This window comes from Mastigoproctus giganteus, chromosome 4 (assembly GCF_048544385.1).
Source record: "Mastigoproctus giganteus isolate SK-2022 chromosome 4, ASM4854438v1, whole genome shotgun sequence".
NCBI lineage: Eukaryota > Metazoa > Arthropoda > Arachnida > Uropygi > Thelyphonidae > Mastigoproctus > Mastigoproctus giganteus.
The window spans coordinates 183244766-183263138 of NC_143578.1; the positions used below are offsets into that span (position 1 = coordinate 183244766).

The following is an 18373-nucleotide window of genomic DNA, read 5'->3' on the forward strand; positions in this document are numbered from 1 at the left end:
AAGAGTTGTGAAGACTATACCAAGAAATTTCACCCGTAGTTAATCAGACATCTTCCCAATAGCTCAAAACTTTTTTGGGTATCAAGAAGTTCTAGCCCTCTGAAAAAGCTTTAGAAGTTAAGCATTTTAATATGAATTATGATGTGGTGGAGACTGCAGCAACAAAGTAGTTTAACATGTTCATTTCCACCTAAATGTGGGAGAACCTGTTCAATGCACCGTAATCTTAGGAACGTTGGAAAAAATCAGCATTCTCAAAATTTGTACATAATGGTTGAAAATTAAAAGTTTGGAATTCATTGCTAAAAGTGAACACTTACTTTTGTGCTGAGCTATAAATCAGAACAAATCTTAAAAATTTTATAAAAGGTTTATTCATAAAATGCAAATAAACTAACGTCAACAGAAGCAAAGAACAAATAAAGCTGTGTGCCAAGTCTATATATAAACAACAGCCAAGCATTATTGCAAAGCATTCAATAGTGTGCCTATACTGAGTAGTTGTTAATTTCATGTGCCTTTACATTTATGGCATTTGGTTGATCACTTAAAAATAACCACTCATTTGCATTATGGCACAGCACTTGGGTGCATTTTGAACTCAAGATATCATTGAAGCACATCACTCCTAGTGCTGTTTTACACTTATATTCATAAAGGCAGTGAACACATTAAAAAGCAGTGAATTATATACCAGGGGGAGTAGATTTGCTATAATCTTTCGAAATGCACATTAAAATATTCACATCTTCTATATTGCTTTAGAATACAAAGAACAGGCATAATTTTTGAGGCAGTATATTGGGAATAAAGAAATACAAATCTTCATAAAACACTGTATAGGAAAGTATTTATGAATATTATTTAAAAGAATTGTATGGTTGATATTTTATAACATTTTTATATGAGAGAATGATTTTGGAATGCAGTACAATAAAATAATAAAATATATTAAACAATAATAAACAATAAAAAAACCCCACTGTTAGTAGCAAAGGCAAAAAAATGCTTAAACTGAATGTGCAATTTTTTTTAATAATTTTAACATTATAATTTATGATGTGAGTATTGAAGCTGCAAAAATGAAGGCTTTCATATCTGAGCAACATGTTTACTTGAAAATTCTTACAAATATGCAGTAAATAGTATATCAAGAGATGTCATACAATATTGTATTGTGAAAATCTGTGAATATTTCATATTAAAATTTAGAAAAAATGTTTATGCTGTTGTGCAAGCTTTAGGAATAACAAAATCAGTGCAATATTTAATGGCCCCTAGATAACTGATGATATTCCAGCATGGTCAGGACTAAAGCGTTTAAAATTCCTTGAAGATACTTGACATTTCTTGGCCATCTTATCAAAGTAGGCCACTAGGGTTCGCTTCTGAATCTCTTCTGTATTTCTTTCCCTGTAGTAGTGCTGCACATATCGTTGGAGGCTGGTTCCCATTAGAAAGGTAAATATAGCTACATAAAAAACAATTACAACCTGAAAGAAAAAGAGAATAATTAAGAATTATAAGTGTATGTTATAAGTCTTTACTTAATCTATATTGTAGCATGCTGAAAACTGTGGTGTCTGTAACCAAATGTGTAACTACACACTGTTTCATCCTAAGATGACACCAAGGAAATGCCTATTCTTAACCAGCTTACATGCTTTTTGTAATACTCTGACACACAAAAAGTAGTTCGTTGGTATTAATAACATTTAATGTTACATAAACCCCAGGGGCTCACATCTGGTGAGTATAGGCTTGGCACATCCAAGGTCCTCAGCTGGATATCATCATTCTTCTCTTTCTTGGTGATTCCCTTCTACTTTTGACTCACTCTCTCTCTCTCAGGGTAATTTGGAATTTTTTTTTTGGCTGGTGCAGTATACGCCTCATGTTACATTAATTAACTCCAGGGGCTCACATTTGGTGAGTATAGGCTTGGCACACCCAAGGTCCTCAGCTGGATATCATCATTCTTTTCTTTCTTGGTGATTCCCTTCTACTTTTGACTCTCTCTCAGGGTAATTTGGGATTTTTTTTTTTTTTTTTTTTTTTTTTGGCTGGTGCAGCATACGGCTCAGGCTTCCTCGCACCACAAAGCTAATAATAATAATAATAATAAAATTTGATCTATACAGTTTTATGTAATAATAAACAGACATTTTTCCTATTATTTATTTTTTATCCATCCATAAGTAAAAATGATGTCACTCTCATGATCTGCATCTTGCTCTATGACACTGAGACAGAGGGGTTTTCTAAAAAGTGAATAACAGCATATTGTTTGCCATAAACACCGCAATCTGAAAAGTTGTTTCTCAGAAGTAAAAATGGGAAACTGTTGAAAAGTAGTGTTAGGCAAAATATTTGAATGTATATTCAAAACTTCAAGAAGAAATTCCCAAGGAGAGCATCAATTTTACTGATAATCGAATTAATTAAAAAAAAAAAAAAAGCAGCTAAATCACAAATTATTTTTTTTAATTTTCAGACTGATCAAAAATTATAAGCGATAACTTAACATTAATATTTATTTTTTAAATACAGAACGATACACATTTTTAATTTTATATTTCTGTTATTCATAATAACTGCACAAACCTACACCAACCATTATTAAAAATAAATAAATACTGTTGTGTTATATTAAAATAATAATAATGTAAATAAATGGAATAAATAGAATGATATAATTCTGGATAAAATTGATAAAAAAGTTACTGACTGTATAATAAAATATGATTAAAATATTCCATTAAACTGCAATGAATAAATTACAATAAAACAATGTAGATAAAAAAAAAAAAAAAAAAAAAGATAATAAAAGTGCTAAAACTCCGTAGCTTTCAGAGGCATCTGCCTCCTTTATTGTATGGCACATCCTTAAATATCAGCAGACTCACAGTTCTCAGCACGTGTTGCTGCACGGGCAGAATTCTCCCCATGTGCACTGGAACCAGAAATGGCTCGGGAGCGTGCCTTGAAGAGGGGATGAATGCAGATTCCCCTGTCTCTATTAATGGTATTGCTCTCAGAGGAGCAAATCCGCAAGCTCTCAAGCCATTTGCAGTCCCAAAATCTATGTGCCCGGTCGACGATTCTGCCCATGCTCCTGTAGAAACACGTGCTGAAAACTGTGAGCCTGCTGATATTTAAGGATGTGCCATATGATAAACCTCACTGTTGAAAAAGGAAGCAGATTCCTCTGAAAGCTACGGAGTTTTAGCACTTTTATTATCCTGTGTTTTATCTACATTGTTTTATTGTAATCTATTCATTGCAGTTTAATGGAATATTTTAATCATATTTTATTGTACAGTCAGTTACCTTTTTATCAATTTTATCCGGAATTATATCATTCTATTTATTCCATTTATTTACATTATTATTTTAATATAACACAACATTATTTATTTTTAATAACGGTTGGTGTAGTATTGTGCTGTTATTATGAATATGAATATTTCCAACCCCAGAGGCCTATTTGTATATTTCTGTTATATTGACAAAAAACGAAAACAAAGAGCTGATGGGATAGGGCATATTGCAATATGCCATTTACTGTGTGAGGAGTTATGCCCTTCTCAGCTCAGGTAATACAGAATACACAGTGGATAAGTTAGGCAACTACCTTTGGGTTCACCCTGGTAAGGCAGAGCAGAGCTTAAGCAATATGTTACCCCTAGCACTTTAATGATAATTTATCATTAATAAAAAGTTTTTCTATATATACATGTCTCTTCAGATGAACTGAAGAGACATGTATATAAAACAAATTCAAACTTTCCTTTTCTCTGATAAGTATTACTTGAATATGTGTCTTTGATTTCAAACATCAGGGAGAGGAAAGCAATTCATGGAACTTGTCCAAGACATAAAATACCTACCTACACTTCTACATTGATCAAATAAGTTGCACAATATTTCAAAAATCTATTTTATAAGACATTCCAAAGGAGACATGCAAAGCAAACAGTAAAATATTTAAAACGAAAAGAATCAAAAGAAATTAAAAATATAAAATTACACACAATGGCTATAAGCTGTTATTTTCATTATATAATTTATAAACTGAAGAATGAGATTTAGACAAAGTTATGATAAAATATTATTTATTTACTATAAATCATTATATCAGTGTATAATCATCTTTCTTTGGCATCTTCAAACTTGTTTCCAATTACATATACAATTTTATAAAATGTAAAATAAAAAATTTTTTTACAGGTAACTATATTTTGTCATTTAAATATGGTGGTTTTCGAATTGGCTATACCATATGGTGGTATAGCAGTGGTCAATTTTCATTAAGAACCCTGCAAATAAATGACCCTCTAGGTAGCAGTGATCATAGTGTCCTGATGTGAGACTTACTTAAAGCCATAACTACTGTTAAGAGTAAAGGGGAGGGTTTTTGCTTCCATAAGGATGACTACAGTGGCCTCAGCCAGTTTTTAAATTCTACACAGTGAAACTATCTGATGATGTTGTCAGCAGCAAATGTTAAATGCGAAGAAATCAGGGATGTTATTATTATTAGCCATATGGTGCAAGGAAGCCTGAGGCTTATGCTGCACCAGCTAAAAAAAAATTTCCGAGTTACTCAGAGAGAGAGAGAGAGAGAGAGAGAGAGAGAGAGAGAGAGAGAGAGAGAGAGAGAGAGAGAGAGAGAGAGAGAGAGAGAGAGAGCGAAGGGAATCACCAAGAAAGAGAAGAATGATGATATTCAGCTCAGGACCCTCGGTGTGCCAAGCCCATACTCATCAGATATTGTCGAAGCTACTAGGCTTTTCATACCAACATTCCAGGTTTAGAACTAAATGGATGTCAGATGAACTGAAGAGACTTGTGGCTAGGATGAAAAATGCATGGGACACATCTAAATTATCTGGTGATACAGAAGTCTGTTGTAGATGTAAACTAGTCTGTAATCAAATTACAAAGTAGTTAGGCAAGCTAAGGCAGTTTACAAGAATCTGGTAGAGAATGCCAAGAAATGCAGCAAAGACTACTTTACTTATATTAATAGTAGAAGGGGTTGAATCATATTGGTCCACTTGAAGATGGTTTAACTGTTCAAGATTCTGCCTAGGTTGCTGACAAACAGAACAGGTATTTACATCTACATATGTGCATGAGGAGCTCTTTATTGAAGGAAATTCCAGAAGTTTGTCAGAATCTAATCAGGAGCTAAATGATTTTGTGATAACTGAAAGGAAAGTGGAAGAGGAACTGTTGAAGCTCAACATAAAAAAGGTTCCTTGGGTGAATGGGACCTATCCAATTATATTAAGGAGGTAAGCAAAATCTTAGCCATAATTATGAGGGCATCTTTGGATTCAAGAGAGGTCCCTATGAACTAGAGATGTGCAAATGTATCTCCAATTCACAAAGGGAGACCAAAGATGACATGAGTAATTACAGACTTGTTAGCTTAACTTCTGTTCCAGGAAAAATAATGGAATCTCTGGTTAAAGAAATAATGCAAGATCATCTAGACAAGAACAGGTATTTACATCTACATATGTGCATGAGGAGCTCTTTATTGAAGGAAATTCCAGAAGTTTGTCAGAATCTAATCAGGAGCTAAATGATTTTGTGATAACTGAAAGGAAAGTGGAAGAGGAACTGTTGAAGCTCAACATAAAAAAGGTTCCTTGGGTGAATGGGACCTATCCAATTATATTAAGGAGGTAAGCAAAATCTTAGCCATAATTATGAGGGCATCTTTGGATTCAAGAGAGGTCCCTATGAACTAGAGATGTGCAAATGTATCTCCAATTCACAAAGGGAGACCAAAGATGACATGAGTAATTACAGACTTGTTAGCTTAACTTCTGTTCCAGGAAAAATAATGGAATCTCTGGTTAAAGAAATAATGCAAGATCATCTAGACAAGACTGCAATTATAGTTCAGTCACAACATGGATTTCTTAAAGGGGCAATCTTGTCTGATAAATCTGATTGGATATTATAATACAGTAACAAAGGAACTGGATGCATTGTCGAGGCCAAGTTATATCAAGGATCTGGGTATATTCTTACCATGTGTATGCCGTATCCAAAAATTTCATTACTTCATACAGCATGTCCCACCCACTTTTTCTTACTATTGAATACACCAGGAGTTGTCAAACTAATAGAGCAAGCTTATCTGCAAAAAGATCTAAACCTCCCAAGCACTTCCTAATTCATTTCACAAATATACGTGGTCTCAATTCTAATCTCAATGATGTCCATTTCCACTTGCAGTCTACCAAACCCCATGTACTTTTTATGACAGAATCTCAGTTATCGGTTGATTCAACTACTGCTCATCTCAGATGGCCAAATTATTTGCTGTATGATTCTTTTCGCCTCAAAGGTGGTACTTGTGCATATGTCCGTTCTGATGTTCCCTGTCAGAGACTTCGCAATTTGGAATCTCCTCTCTTTGATCTTTTCTGGCTTAAAATCTCTCTACCTCACTGTGTCAAATTCATCTGTTGTCTCTACCGTTCTCCCAACTCCACTAATCACTTGGAGCTCTTTGACTTCCTCTCTTTGCAACTTTACTTTCTCCAGTCCAACTTTCCTAACAGTGAGATAATTTTCCTTGGTGATTTTAATGTTCACAACTCCAGCTGGCTTCTGTTTTCTAGTCACATCGACCCAGCTGGTCGAGATGCTGAGGCTTTTGCAATTACTAATGATCTTGCACAGATTGTTCATTTACCTACAAGAATACCGGACAATCCTAATCATACAGCCAATACGCTTGATCTTTTTCTCACAAACAACCTTTCTAAGTACACGGTCGAAGTGAGAGGTCCTTTAGGCACTTCAGAGCACAACTTTGGTGATTGTCTTTTCTCCAATGGAACCTTTATCTCATGGCTATTCCCAACCTCGTGTTGTTTGGCATTACAAGAATGCAAAATGGGATGACCTGCGAGACTTCTTTTCTTCTTTTCCTTGGTCGGATTACTGTTTCAACAGTTCTGATGTCAATGTTTGCTCAGATCGTGTCAGTGAAATTATTCTTGCAGGAATGGAATCCTTTATCCCACACTCCACTTTAAAATCTCGTCCTTTATCTAAACCTTGGTTTTCCAATAAATGTGCTAAGGCTGTTCAAGAGAAGAATGTTGCATATCGTAATTGGCTTGTTTCTAATTCTTCAGTTTCATTTTCTGCCTACACCAAAGCTCGCAACAATTGTAAAGCAGTTATTAACCAGTCCAAACTAGAGTTTGAACAGGCTAAGAGTAGAAAACTTGCTTCTTGCTCTAATGGTAGCCGAGCATTCTGGTCTCTTGCCAAAGCTATTGGTCGCAACTTTTGCCCATCTCTGTCCCACCTCTGTCCAAACCAGATGGTTCTGTTGTCACTTCAGCCAAGGATAAAGCTGACCTGCTAGCATATCATTTTTCTTTCAACTCATGCATTAACGATCTTGGTAAAACTCCACCCACTATTCCCAACATGCCCCACTGAATGCCTCCTGTGGTCTTCCGTCAAAAGGATGTCAGAAGGATTTTGATGAATCTTGATGCTAAGAAAGCTCCAGATCCCGATGGTATTTCTCCACTTGTTCTCAAAACCTGTGCTCCTGAACTTACTCCTATTCTTTGCCACCTTTTTTCACTTTCTTATTCCAAAGGTGTTTTTTCTTCTGCTTGGAAATTTACTCATATCCAGCCAGTTCCTGAAAAGGGTAACAAATCCCTCCCATCCAATTATCGTCCCATTGCAATTACTTCTACTCTTTCTAAAGTAATGGAGCAATCAATTAACTGCCAAATGTTAAACTACATAGAAACCTTAAGTCTGATCAACGATCGCCAGTATGGATTCTGTCAGTGTCGATCCACTGGTGATATTCTGGTTTATGTTACCCATTTATGGACTAATTCAATGGAAAGGTTCGGTGAAACACAAGTAGTTGCTCTTGACACCTCAAAGGCTTTCGATCATGTTTAGCATAAAGGTCTTCTAAACAAGCTTCCATCTTATGGTTTGCCAACTGTTTTTAGTAATTGGTTATCCAGTTTTTTCTCTGATCGCTCACTGAGGGTGATGGTAGATGGCTCTCTGTCTTCTAACTTCTCCACTAATGCCGGTGTCCCCCAAGGTTCAGTTCTTTCCCCCACTCTTTTCCTCTTGTATATTAATGACCTTCTTCCATTGACTGGAAATCCTATCCATAGTTTTGCCGATGATAGCACATTACATTCCACTTTCCATTTTGAGAAACCTTGTCCTGCTCAATCAGCTTCAACTTCTCGAAAATCTGCTACCAATTCCTTAAATTCCGATCTTCAGGTAATTGGGATAAAATTTCCAGTGGGGCAAAGACAACTTAGTTGATTTCAACCCTTTTAAAACTCAGTCTTGTCTTATATCTCGCAAAAAGGATTCTTCTGCTCCTATGCTTATCTTTAGTGACACTCCGATTTCTAGGCAAAATGATATATCTCTTTTGGGGATTACCCTGACTTCTAATCTCTCTTGGCACTAGCACATTACAAATACTGCTTCTTCTGCATCTAAAAAACTTGGTTTTTCTCTTCCGCTCTCGGCGTTACTTTTCTTCCAAACAGCTGCTCACTCTGTATAAATCGCAAATCCGCATTGCCATGTAATATTGTTCCCACATCTGGGGTGGTGCCCCCAAAACCTCTCTCAGGCTTCTTGATTCCATTCAGAAGAGGGCAGTTAGGTTAATTAATGACTCATCTCTAACAGAGTCTCTGCACTCGCTGTCTTATAGACATACTGTTTCTGCTGCATGCCTCTTCTGCAGATACTTCCATGGGTACTGTTCTTCTGAATTAGCTTCTATAATTCCTGCTCTCTCTTTGAAAACAGTCCAAACACGTGCCGTCACCAGCCAACATCCATTTACTGTCCAACTTCAAACTCACAGAACCAGCTTTTCATCTTCCTTGTTTATTCATTCAACTGCCGTTTTCTGGAACAACCTTCCTTCGTACGTATTTCCTGAAAATTACAGTCTAGAGAAGTTTAAGTCCAATGTCAACAAATATCTTCTTTCGTCTTCTCAACCTTCAACCCAAGCACGGTACTAAGTACTATAGGTTCTAATACCTCTCGTGTTTGGTGTTTACATAAAAAAAGTTGTAAAATTATCTGGTGGGAATTCCACTACTTGGTAAGTAATAGCTATACATGATTTCTGATGCAACTATTTTCTTCGGATTGATTACTTTGTCCCTTTACTCACTAAATTTCTACTGTTATGTTTTCACTTTTCTCATGTATCCATTGGATTTGTTTTAATAATCATTCATGAAATTACTTATAATCAACTACCTATGTTGAGTCTTTGCTAGCTTTTACTAATTTGTTTTAAGATATGGTTTATATCATATGTAGAATTTGCATATTTTTTTATGGGTCTTGGATTTTTCAAGCATGTGTTAACAAGTGGGCAGGAGCGGGAGTGCAGTTGCACACGCTCTTTGAGTAGACCGGGGTTCAAGCCCCTCACTGCTGAATACGGTCGATCTGCCAACCCGCACTGGACCAGCATGGCAGATTATGGTCCATTTCCCTCAGCATGAATTGTTGAGGAGGCTTCCATCCTGCAGTGGGTTGATAATGGCTGCACTTTACTTTTTTTTTTCTACCTTTTGAAATCCATATCTAGATTTTCTATTAAAATTATTTAGCAACCTTCAGATGTTAGTCACTTTGGTCTTTACCACTAAACTTCTAAAATTTGTATAAATCACTTTATACAATCTCCTAACCATATCGCTATTAGGTATAGAGACATCCAATTTTTGGTTCTTTGGAATTACTTCTTGTTCTTCCTTCTTAATAAATAAATAAATTTTATGTTTATACTCCGGGACGACCAAACGGTCAGAGGAGTTCACAAGATAGATTACAAGAAACAGCACCATATTCAGTAGTCATGGACTTGAACCCCGGTCACTCAAGGCTCGTGTACTTATGCACCCGCGTGCCTGACTACTAGGCTAGGCAGCAGATCGAACTGTTTCATGTCCATAGACTTGTTACTTGTTTTTTCATAATTGGATTCTTAACTACACTACCGTTAGATATGTGAAGTGGTTCTTTATCCCTGGATTCATTTACTATTCTTTCCACAGTGAATTCACACCTGATACTACCTGTGGATTCATCTAGTTTTATATACATGGAATTATTTCCTGCTCTTCCATACCATTATTGTTTCCTTGGAATTGTTTCATATATATGGACTTAATTCCTGTTCTTTTATAATTGGATCCTTAACTACACCACCTTTGGATCTAAAGTTACCATGTTACTTATATCCCTGGAATTAGTAGTAGTAGTATTGGCATGTGATGCAAGAAAGTAAGTGTATGAGCTTATGCAGCATCAACCAAAAAAAAAAAAAAAAATTACAAAACAATCCCCTCTAAATGTTTTTCCAGTTCCTCCTTAAATTTATTTAACCTATCAACTTCCACAATGACAGATGGTAGTTTGTTTCAGCAATTAACCACCCACTCGCTAAAGGCAAATTTCCGCACATCTATTCAACATCTGTCCTTCCTCAATTTCAATTTATGCCCCCTTAGGTTTTTAATCTGAACAAGTGGAAGAATCCCATCAGAATTCAGCGTGCTCAACCCATTCAAGGCCTTATACACCCCAATCAGATCACCTCGCAGGTGCCTAGTCTCCAGCAGCTGCAATTTGCAGAACTTAACTCCTGGTAAGAGGATCCCTTCATTCCCCTCACCAATCTTGTTACCATTTTCTGTACACACTCAAACAAATCTACATCCTTCCTAAAATGAAGCCTCCAGACCTGCACGCAGTACTCAAGGTATGGCCTGACCATTGCCTTATACAGAGGGACAATCACCTCCTTTTCCCTGCTAGTAAAATTCCAGTATACCATTGACAACACCCCATGACTTGCCCTGGCAGCTTGTCTGCATTGCTCCGAAAACTTCACATCTGACTGCACAATTACTCCCAGGTCTGTTTTATTTTCTACCACCTTAAGTGTAGTACCACACAGTTGGTACGTTTCTCTGGGGTTACTTCTACCCATATGCAGTGCTTTGCATTTTTCAATGTTAAACTTCAGTTGCCACTTCTCAGCCCATCTGCCCAAATTTTCTAGATCCTGTTGCAGTAACACACTGCCATTACTGTCATTAACAACCCTGCCAACCTTTGTATCATCTGCAAACTTCAATACTAAGCCTGATGTACCTTCATCAATATCATTGAGAAATATACAAAACAACAGTGGACCCAACACTGAACCCTGTGGGACTTCACTAATAACATTAGTCCATGAAGGGCAGCACCCACTGATTACCACCCTCTGTCTTCTCCCACTTAACCATCCTTTTATCCATTGTAGCAACTTACCCTTAATATCATTCTGCTCCAATTTGTACAGTAGACTTCCATGCACAACAGTGTCAAAAGCTTTCCTGAAATCCAAGTAGATGATATCAAAATTATTTTTTGCATCCAGTTCCGGCCGACCGGGCTAGCCGAGTGGGTAAAGTCATTGCCCGGCAACCCAAAGGTCGCGGGTTCGATTCCCGCCTCGGGCTTGGATCAAAGTACTGCAAAAACCTTGGGAGGTGCGATATGGCCACAGAAGCCGATGCACCAACAACTACCAAATCAAAAAAAAAAAAAAAAAAAAGCATCCAGTTCCTTTGTAACCACATAATAATCAATCAAATTTGTCAGACAAGACTTTCCCTTAACAAACCCATGCTGTGTCTGAATTATTGCTGCAGTCTTGTCTAGATGATCCTGTAATGCATCTTTAACCAGTGACTCCACTATTTTACCTGGAACAGAAGTTAAACTAATTGGTCTGTAATTACTCATGTCACCCTTTGATCCCCCTTTGTGAATTGGGGACACATTTGCACATCTCCAGTCCATGGGGACCTCTCCTGAGTCCAAGGATGCTCTCATAATCATGCTTACTTCCTTTGCTGCCTCCTTTAATATAACTGTATAGATCCCATCCACCCTAGGTGCCTTTCTTATATTTAACTTCAACAATTTCTCCTCACTTTGTTCTCAGTTATTACAAAATCATTAAGCACCCTGTTACAATTTGATAACCTTGTGGCATTTTCAAACCTTAATAACTCTTCATGTGTGAATGTAGATGCAAAATACTCATTCAGTTTGTTTGCTATCTTAGCAGGATCATCAACAGTCAAACCAAAGATATCAAGTGGACTAATCAGATTCATCCCCTTCCTTTTAGAGTTTATATAAGTAAAGAAATCCTTGCTGTTTTTCTTAGCATCCTTTGCCAAAGATTTCGCGCAATCTGCCTTCGCCTGCCTAACCTCCTTTGTGACTTGATTACAGACTAGTTTATATATATAACATAGGCTTCTGTGTTGCCTGATAATTTATATGCATCCCATGCAATTTTCTTCTCCGCCACGAGTCTCATTAGTCCATTTGACAACTATTTAGGCTTAAACCTTGAACAATATTTCTTAATAGGTATGAAACATTTAGTAGCTTCCACTATAAATTCCTTGAATACTTCCGAATTAGAATTTGCCGTTGGTAACATCATCAGTTGGTTCCACTGTAAAGAATTTAAAAACTGTCTCTGAGACCACTGTAGTCACCTTTACGGAAGCAAAAACCCCTTCCTTTACCCCTGATGGTAATTATATCTTTAAGTAAATCCCACATCAGTACACTGTGATCACTGCCACCTATTGGTTCCTTTATCTGCAAATTCTTAATACACAAATGATCACTGCTGATAACAAAATCAAGAGTATTACCCTCTCTGGTTGCCTCTCGAACATGCTGCTGCAGAAAACAATCATCCAATAAATCCACAAGAGTCTTACTAGTGTGCGAGTGACCAAAGCATAAGTTCCAGTCTATACCTGGGAAGTTAAAATCTCCCATTATAAGACATGCTGATTTACTTGCCCACTCTATTTCTCTGTACAATTGTTCCTTGTACTCATTTGAGTCATTAGGCCTATAACACACTCCTATTATTTTTGCTTTCGCAGTGCTCATGTCACACCAAACTGACACAACAGTGAACTGTTCGTCTATATTAACTGGATGCACTTCTTTCGATTTTATGTTTTTCTTAATTAACAGCATAACACCTCCTCCTTTCCTATCCTGTCTATCCTTTCTGTATACATTGTATTCCCCAAATTCCAATTCTGCATTCCTTATATCTGTGTGACACCATGTCTCTGCTATTCCAACAATATCCACCTTCGATGTCTTGACCAACACTTCAAATTCATCAAATTTATTTACTATACTTCTAGCATTGGTATACATGCAAGTATACAAGTACCTATTCTTATTATTGGTTACCCTAACACATCCCATATACCCATCTGTTTCATGATGACTGCCATTAGTCCCTGAAACCCCCAACATTCCTCGCTCCAGGCCGCTGCTTATTCTAATAGCAGTAGTGCAAGAATCACCTACACCTCTGCCTGTGGCTACTTTTAATCTTTTAGTCTGTGAATCCCCCCCTAAGTAAGCAGTTTTCTGACCCACCTAACACTGCCTCGATAGCATCAGCAAATATTCTTGCACCCTTTCTATTTAAGTGTATCCCATCCCTGTAGAAGCAGTCTCTCCTGATAACAAGCACAGACCAGGCTGAAAAAAATTCTACCCCTTGAGCCTTGCGCATTTCCTCCAGGGCCGAATTGATCGACAAAGCTCTCATCATGTACTTCCTCCTATCGTGTCTGGGTAGAATTGCAGACACTTTCAAATTTAACCCTAACTCACGACTTTTTTGCAACATTGACCTGTACTTGTTAAGTAAATTGGAGATCTCCTACTCTTAATGTCATTGGTACCAACGTGTACAACAATATCATCCTTTGTGCCCTTAAAAGATGATATATGCTTTACAACGTCATCAACTTTTACCCCTGGCAGACATACCCTGGTCCTATTCCATCTATCCTTTTTACACAATATATTCCCCGTTTCCCTGACAATATAGTCACCGACGATAACTAACTTATGTGGGACCAGTGCATTCTGCCTTGGAGATTGCCACTGTGTTGCCTGATGCCCAGGATTGAGCTCTGGCATTGAGTTGGGCAACTGAGAGCTTGACGGGCCCCTCATATTAATTTCTTCAAGGGCATCTACCCTACACCTCAAGCTCTCATAGATGCCCATCAGAATACTGAGTTGATGCCTAATTTCTACACCTCTGCACCTGGCACACACAAAGACATCCTCCTTGGCTAGATCATGTTCCGTTCCAGAGAGTTTGGCAAACATTTCACTAGTTGCACATATTTTTAGGCTGTGATGCATTGGAGAATCGGCCCCTCAGTTCTCCCCCGAGTCACAGCATTCCTGCCACTTTGTGCCTGTTGCTTTTCTGCTCTAGTCTGGGGCATGATATTTTAAACTAGTATTGATAATTATTTAATTAAATTTATTGATCTTATTAACACTATCTAATAGAATCCTAAATGCAGGGATGCGAATTACACTATATAATTTTACATTAGAGCTACCTAGTTACCACAATTAAAAATTTTAATTCCCTACCATTCTATACAAAAACAATGGTTGCAAGATTCGAACAAAACAACAGTTTTACACATATTAAGTAGTAATCTGCAAAAACTCTTATCTAAATTAAAAATAAAAAGCTTATCTAGAACTATATGGCAACTTATAAAGTTTAATATGAAATAACAATTAGGTAAATAAAATGGCAAAGACCAATGCCTTTTCGGAGCCTGTAATTCAAAGCTGTAATTTTTAAAGAGAGTCAGCGCCCTCTGCTGGCTAAAAGCAAATTTCATCACTTCATAGTTGGATTATTAACTACACTAACATTGCATATAATGTCAACTGATTCTTTGTTCTTGGATTCATTTACTATTCTTTCCACAGTTCTTCTGTTCTTTCCTGTTCTTCCATACTATAGTTGTTTCCTTGAAATTGTTTCATATAGCATTAGCATTAGTAGAGGCATATGATGCAAGAAAGCAAGCTTATGCAGCATCAGCCAAAAAAAAAAAAAAAACCCCTCCCATTTCACTTCTCCATTCGTTCCAAATGCATGTCCAGCTCAGCCTTAAATTTATTTAGGCTATTAGCTTCCCCAACAAAAGATGGAAGCCTGTTCACACCAATCAACTATGCGCTGGCTGACTAAAGGCAAATTTCTGCACATCTATTCTACAACTATCTTTCCTCAATTTGAAACTGTGCCCTGTCAGGTTTTTAGTCTGAACAAAAGGAAGAATCCCATCAGCATTCAGCTTGTTCAACCCATTCAAGGCCTTATACACCTCAATCAGATAAACTCGCAGTTGCCTACTCTCCAGGCACTGCAATTTTCAGAACTTAAGCCTTTCTTGGTAAGAGCACCCCTTTGTTCCCCTCACCAATCTTGTTGCCCTTCTTTGTACATGTTCTAGCAACTCTACATTCTTCCTAAAATGAGACCTATACACGGTACTCTAGGTATCTGACCATTGCCTTGTATAATGGGATAATCAACTCCCTGTCCCTGCTAGCAAAATTCCTATATATTATTGATACAACTCCATGACCTGCCCTGGCAGCCCATCTGAACTGCTCAGCGAACTTCATATTTGACTGCACAATACCCCCAGGTCTTTTTCACTTCCTACTTCCGTGAGTGTAGTACCACACAGTTTGTACATTTCTCTTCGGTTATTGCTACCCATATGCAGTACTTTGCATTTGTCAATGTTAAACTTCAGTTGCCACTTCTCAGCCCATTTTCCCAACTTATCTATATCCAGTTGGAGTAGCATACTGTCAATAACAACCCTGCCCACTTTAGTATCATCTGCAAACTTGGACATTAAACCTGATATACCTTCATCAATATCATTGATAAATATACAAAACAACAATGGGCCCAACACCGAACCCTGGGGAACTCCACTAATAACATTTGTCCACGAAGAGCAGTGTCCACTGATTACCACTCTCTGTCGTCTCCCATTCAACCATCCCTTTATCCATTGTAGCAACTTACCCTTAATGCCATACTTCTCCAATTTGTACAGCAGTCTTCCATGTGCAACAGTATCAAAAGCTTTCCTGAAATCCAAGTATATGATATCAAAATTATTTTTGGCATTCAGTTCCTTTGTGACCACATCATAGTATCCAATCAATTTGGTAAGACAAGACCTCCCTCTTTAACAAACCTATGCTGTGTCTTAACTATTACTGCAGTCTTGTCCAGATGATCCTGCAATGCTTGTTTAACCCGTGATTCCATTATTTTCCCCAGAACACAAGTTAAACTAACAGGTCTGAAGTTACAAATTGTAGCAGGATACTTAATGATTTTGTAATAACTGAGAGCAAAGTGGAAGAGAAATTGTTGAGGTTAAACGTAAGAAAAGCACCCGGGGTGGATGGGATCTATCCAGTTATATTAAAGGAGGCGGCAAAGCAACTAAGCAAACCCTTAGCCATAATTATGAGAGCGTCCTTGGACTCAGGGGTTCCCACGGACTGGAGATGTGTAAATGTATCCCCAATTCACAAAGGGGGATCGAAGGGTGACACGAGTAATTACAGACAAGTTAGTTTAACTTCTGTTCCTGGTAAAATAATGGAGTCACTGGTGAAAGATGCATTGCAGGATCATCTAGACAAGACTGCAGCAATAATTCAGACACAGCATGGGTTTGTTAAGGGAAAGTCTTGTCTGACAAATTTGATAGGATATTATGATGTGGTTACAAAGGAACTGGATGCAAAAAATAATATTGATATCACATATTTGGATTTCAGGAAAGCTTTTGACACTGTTGCGCATGGAAGACTATTGTACAAATTGGAGCAGAATAGTATTAAGGGTAAGTTGCTACAATGGATAAAAGGATGGTTAAGTGGGAGAAGACAGAGGGTGGTAAGCAATGGGTGCTGCTCTTCTTGGACTAATGTTATTAGTGGGGTTCCACAGGGTTCGGTGTTAGGTCCACTGTTGTTTTGTATATTTATCAATGATATTGATGAAGCTATATCAGGCTTAATGTCGAAGTTTGAAGATATACAAAGGTTGGCAGGGTTGTTAATGACAGTAATGGCAGTGTGCTACTGCAACAGGATCTAGATAATTTGGGCAGATGGGCTAAGAAGTGGCAACTGAAGTTTAACCTTGACAAATGCAAAGTACTGCATATGGGTAGAAGTAACCCCAGAGAAACGTACCAACTGTGTGGTACTACACGTAAGGTGGTAGAAAATGAAAAAGACCTGGGAGTAATTGTGCAGGCAGATATGAAGTTTTCTGAGCAATGCAGACAGGCTGCCAGGGCAGGTCATGGGGTTTTGTCAATGATATATAGGAATTTTGCTAGCAGGGAAAAGGAGGTGATTATCCCTCTGTATAAGGCAATGGTCAGGCCACGCCTTGAGTACTGCGTACAGGTCTGGAGGCCTCATTTTAGGAAGGATGTAGATTTACTTGAGTGTGTACAGAGAAGGGCAACAAGATTGGTGAGGGGAATGAAGGGATCCTCTTATCAAGAGAGGCTTAAGTTCTGCAAATTGCAGTGGCTGGAGACTAGGCACCTGCGCGGTGATCTGATTGAGGTGTATAAGGCCTTGAATGGGTTCAGCGCACTGAATTCTGATGGGATCCTTTCACTTGTTCAGATTAAGAAAAGACAGAGGTAGAATAGATGTGCGGAAATTTGCTTTTAGCCAGCAGGTGGTTAATTGCTGGAACAAAAACTTCCATCTGTCGTAGAAGTTGATAGGTTGAATAAATTTAAGGAGGAACTGGACAGGCATTTGGAGGGAATGGTGTGATTTTTTTTTTTTTGGTTGATGCTGCATAAGCTCATACACTTGCTTTCTTGCATCACATGCCACCACTACTACTACTACTACTTGTGTCACCTTTTGAATCCCTCTTTGTGAATTGGTGATACATTTACACACCTCCAGTCCGTGGGGACCTCCCCTGAGTCCAAAGGAGCTCTCATAATTATAGCTAAGGGTTTGTTTACTTCCTTTGCTGCCTCCTTTAATATGACTGGATAGATCCCGTCCAGCCCAGGTGCCTTCCTTATGTTTAACTTCAACAATTTCTCCTCTGCTTTGCTTTCAGTTATTACAAAATCACTTAGCTCCCTGCTAGCATTTGATAAACTTTGGGCACTCCCCTCATTGAATAACTCCTCATGTGTGAATGTAGATATAAAGTGCTCATTCAGTTTATCAGCCTAGTATCATCTGGAGATTATACACCTGCAAGATCCGATTGAAGTGTTTAAGGCTTTGAATGGATTGAGTAATTGCAATGCTGATGGACCCCTCTTGGTCAGAATACACACATAATGCA

At 37.8% G+C, this 18373-nt stretch overlaps 1 protein-coding gene across 1 annotated transcript in view; it reads right to left on the reverse strand.

The window, feature by feature from the left end:
- Positions 1 to 1157: 1157 nt before the first annotated feature.
- The window catches only part of LOC150087237 (uncharacterized), a 32505-nt gene continuing 15289 nt past the window's right edge, over positions 1158 to 18373 (reverse strand). The window contains exon 3 of the mRNA XM_090371904.1: positions 1158 to 1493. Coding sequence (XP_090228030.1) covers positions 1278 to 1493 — 216 coding nt within the window. The 3' untranslated portion in view covers positions 1158 to 1277. The remainder of the gene's footprint in view (positions 1494 to 18373) is intronic.